This window comes from Melampsora larici-populina, assembly GCF_000204055.1.
Source record: "Melampsora larici-populina 98AG31 unplaced genomic scaffold MELLAscaffold_46, whole genome shotgun sequence".
Classification (NCBI taxonomy): Eukaryota; Fungi; Basidiomycota; class Pucciniomycetes; order Pucciniales; family Melampsoraceae; genus Melampsora; species Melampsora laricis-populina.
Genome location: NW_006768810.1, coordinates 155,108 through 158,790, shown reverse-complemented (window position 1 = coordinate 158,790; position 3,683 = coordinate 155,108). Strand labels below are relative to the sequence as shown.

Here is a 3,683-nt window from a genome sequence, read left to right as displayed (position 1 = left end):
TATCGCAAGTGCTTGGTTCGATGGATTCGTTCTGATGCAGGTTCGTGAACCCTTTGAGGATCTCGAGGGAAAATTTGTTCCATAGAAGCAATGGATTTGACTCAAGGTCAAGGCTATCGATGAAGTGCTACTTAGTAAAGAAGGTGATAAACATTGCAATTGCTACAATTGACTTTGAATCATCTTGCGTTGCGTTCTGGATGTGGGAGCCAAGCGAAGACAACAAGATTCAGCATCGGGGAAGAGAGATTGGTATAAAGGGTTTCTCTCTCTCGACTTCGCTTGAATTATGCCATTTTAGATGAAGAAACTGAACGAGGACTTGTCAGTTGGGCGTCAGCAAGAGACATGGATGGATGTGGCTCATTTCTGTCTGGGCTTTTCACGATGATTGTGTCCATGGAACAGTACAGCATGATGACAAGGATCCATCATCAGCACACCTCCACCAGTGTTGACGAGTCACAAGCCCTCTGTGGTCCTTGCGCCGAACAGGAGAATAGCGAGCATTGGTTCAACTTCGTACAAGAGCTGAGAACCAACCCATTGAAAGCATGTAACATGTATGCGTAAGACTGTCAAGCCCATCGAAGCAATCCTTCTCTTCTTCGTCATATTCAGAAAGGCTGCAGGGACAACCATCAAAACTGTCAAAGCTGGCAGAACCGAAAGATGTACATCACAGGGAGATATGACAATTGTCCATGTTAGTTTGAACCTGCCTGCCTTCTTTCTTAGAAGTTGCCACTATTATGGCTCTTCGTATCAAGTTGTATATCTTGATCCGACAGATAACCATTTAGCATCAAATCGTCTTGTTTTAAAATGGTTGTTCCAATATGATGATGTTGACTTCACAACAACTACCTCGACCAATATTGATTGGTAACAGCTACTCTGAGATCCCTGAGCTGACCAGAAGAAGAGGAAATGCTGGGCTTCGTAGGAGAACTGAGAACCGACGCATAAAACACATAAAGCTTGCATAGAGCTTAACAGGCTTTTGCTATCTTCAAAAGCATCAACGTCCTCAGAAGACCTAAATTTGGCTGATCAGCCCATGATTACTGTTCAAGCTGTCACCGTCCCAAAACAAGGCATTGGTAAATATAAAGGGCGTGATGAGGAGATTGCTTTTGATAATGTTCAGGTATATGATCAAATGCTACCACAAAGAGGAATTTGGGGATACTCTGATGTATTGCAAATTGCCTCATAATAATGACGGTACGGCCACTCCCCCCCATCACCAATCAGAAAACACTCGAAGATGGCATTAAATACTTTCGCATTTTAATATGCCAGTCCTCAGCTTCAAGATTTTTTGCTGAGCTCTTGCTCAGCATCATCAGCTGTTGTGGTATATAAAGCCACCCTCTCTACGTATTCCTGTCGAGTCTAAACCTATACTTCACATATCCTTCAATCTCACACATCACCCCGACCCACCAATTTGATCACCTTTTCTGTCTGAAATTAACGCTTCACCCCTCCAGCACAACATATTAGTCTGTAAATCATCATGTCTTCGAAGACAATTATCGTAGAAACTGCTGAAAAATCTCAACCCAATAAGCTCTCCAGTTCTGATCCCAATCATCCACCTTCCGAAGACACCACTTCCTCCCACGAAGATATATCACTTGGTGAGTTCCAGCTCTTCGAAACCCTCGGTTTTGGTGCGTCTGGCTCGGTTTGCAGAGCGAAATGTAATTCTGATCAACGTGTCTATGCCATCAAGAAAATCCCCCAATATAGCTTCCAAGGGACGAATCAAGAATCAGTGATCATGAATGAAATTGACTTGTTAAAAGAGGCTAGGCACCCTGGCATAACCGAGTACTTTGGATGTTACCTCAAGGATGTCATATTCCACCTTGTACTCGAGTTAGTAGACGGTGGCACTCTTCGTGAAAAGCTCGATAAAAAGGTATTCTCTGAGGATGAAGCGAGAGTCTATGCATTGAACATAGCAAAAGCACTCGAATATCTTCATGGAAAACATATCATTCATCGAGACGTCAAACTTGCTAATGTGCTTTTAACTTCCGATGATCAAATCAAATTGGCCGATTTTGGACTTGCGATAAAAGTTACCTCCGGATCTGCATCTGGATACTGTGGAACAAAATATGCTCAAGCGCCAGAGATGATTCGCAGGGAAAATTACACAAAATCAATAGATTGGTGGGCGTTTGGCGTTATGATGTTTGAAATGGTCACTGGCGAAAAGCCTTTCAAAAAACGTATGTCTCCTTTTCCACGATCTCTTATTATTTGCCTCTTTGGATCATCCACAATGTTAATCTTCTTTTTCGTGTTTGGCAGTTGGTAGTACGACCTTGGCAGAAAGCATCCAGTTCGAAAAGGTTAAATTTCCTGAATCAATATCTATCGAATGCGCTGAAGTGATTAGTCGCTTATTGGAGAAGAAAGTAGATGACAGACTGGACTCTTTGGAGGTGATTTTAGCAATGAGTTTCTTCAATAAAGATCATGAAAAATAAAGCTTGAATGACTAAGAGACTGTTTCTTTTTTTGATAATCAGTAGTAACAAATTCTATGATAAGTCAGTCACCTTTCTCTCCATCAATCTGTATGCCTAGTTTCACTCTTTTTCCCTCCGACGTTTTTTTCAACTTCACGCCAACCCCTGTGAATGAAGCGAAAAAGCATTACAATGGGCTGGATCCCTGTACATCTCCCTTTCAATTTGTGCTATTAGTGTCTTCGGCTTCCTGGTGGTATAGAAAACCTCATGTTACGTATGTCTCTCTGTCTGGTAGTGTCTTCAAGATCAGTGTTGTTTCCTTCCGCTCCTCAGAGGTCTCGAGATCAGTGTCATGGCTCATATCTCTATAAACCTCTATAAACCTGTTAAAATGATAAGAAGTGATTATATTCCTACACTGTTCGACTGCTACGGACCATGTAGAATTGAGATCATCGCTTGGAATCCACAGTATATATTTTGACACAACTTCAAGCATACATGTGCCTTCTCCTAGATTATGCTTGTGGGAGATTTACCCTAATCTTCTTACACACATATATGCAACAACAATCTGTTCTACATCAGTATTATCTTACTTGTCTATGAAAAAAAGACTGTCAGTGAACTATTTTCTTTGTTCTTGATTCTTGATCTTTGTGACCTTGTCTGACCTATTTTATTTTATCTTAGTGTTAGTTGTTATTTGTATCAGCCCCAAGATAATACTTTGAACACATTTGTGTTTCTCCAACTTTGGTACTTATTTCCCATTATGAACAGGATATATTGTCATCTTTGTCAGACCCAGGATGAGACTCTAAACACATTTATTTTTCCTCAACTTAGACTGTGTTCCTAGAATTTCCCATATCTTTTAGAATGAATCCAGTTACACAGGTAAATGATTACAGTACTAAAAGCCAAAAGGCAGAATCTACCTTTAAACCTAACTCTTTAGGATTGCAAAACCTAGTCACCAACCGGAGAAAGTGTGATTTCATGATGCCTGTTACTGGCTGCCTACTTTAACCATAGCATATAATCCTGCATCAGACAGAGGTTGCAACATGTAATAAATTATACAGGGGCTCAAATATGATCTATGGACAATGTGGGTGTCAGGGTTGCCAAGAAAAAAGGTAGGCCCTACATTATATTATATATAGGTCCTCAAAGCTACAAAGATCT

The 3,683-nt window shown here is 40.8% G+C and overlaps 2 protein-coding genes across 2 annotated transcripts; both read left to right on the top strand.

Moving 5' to 3' along the window:
- Positions 1-387: 387 nt before the first annotated feature.
- Positions 388-1,219, top strand: MELLADRAFT_110652 (uncharacterized protein; the record flags this gene model as incomplete). The annotated part of the gene is made up of 3 exons (XM_007414904.1): positions 388-563; positions 622-706; positions 1,058-1,219. 3 exons carry the CDS (start codon positions 388-390, stop codon positions 1,217-1,219), a joined length of 423 nt encoding a protein of 140 aa, XP_007414966.1.
- A 303-nt stretch (positions 1,220-1,522) lies between these two features.
- Positions 1,523-2,335, top strand: MELLADRAFT_38934 (uncharacterized protein; the record flags this gene model as incomplete). Its single annotated transcript, XM_007414905.1, has 1 exon — positions 1,523-2,335. One exon carries the CDS (start codon positions 1,523-1,525, stop codon positions 2,333-2,335), a length of 813 nt encoding a protein of 270 aa, XP_007414967.1.
- Positions 2,336-3,683: the final 1,348 nt, after the last annotated feature.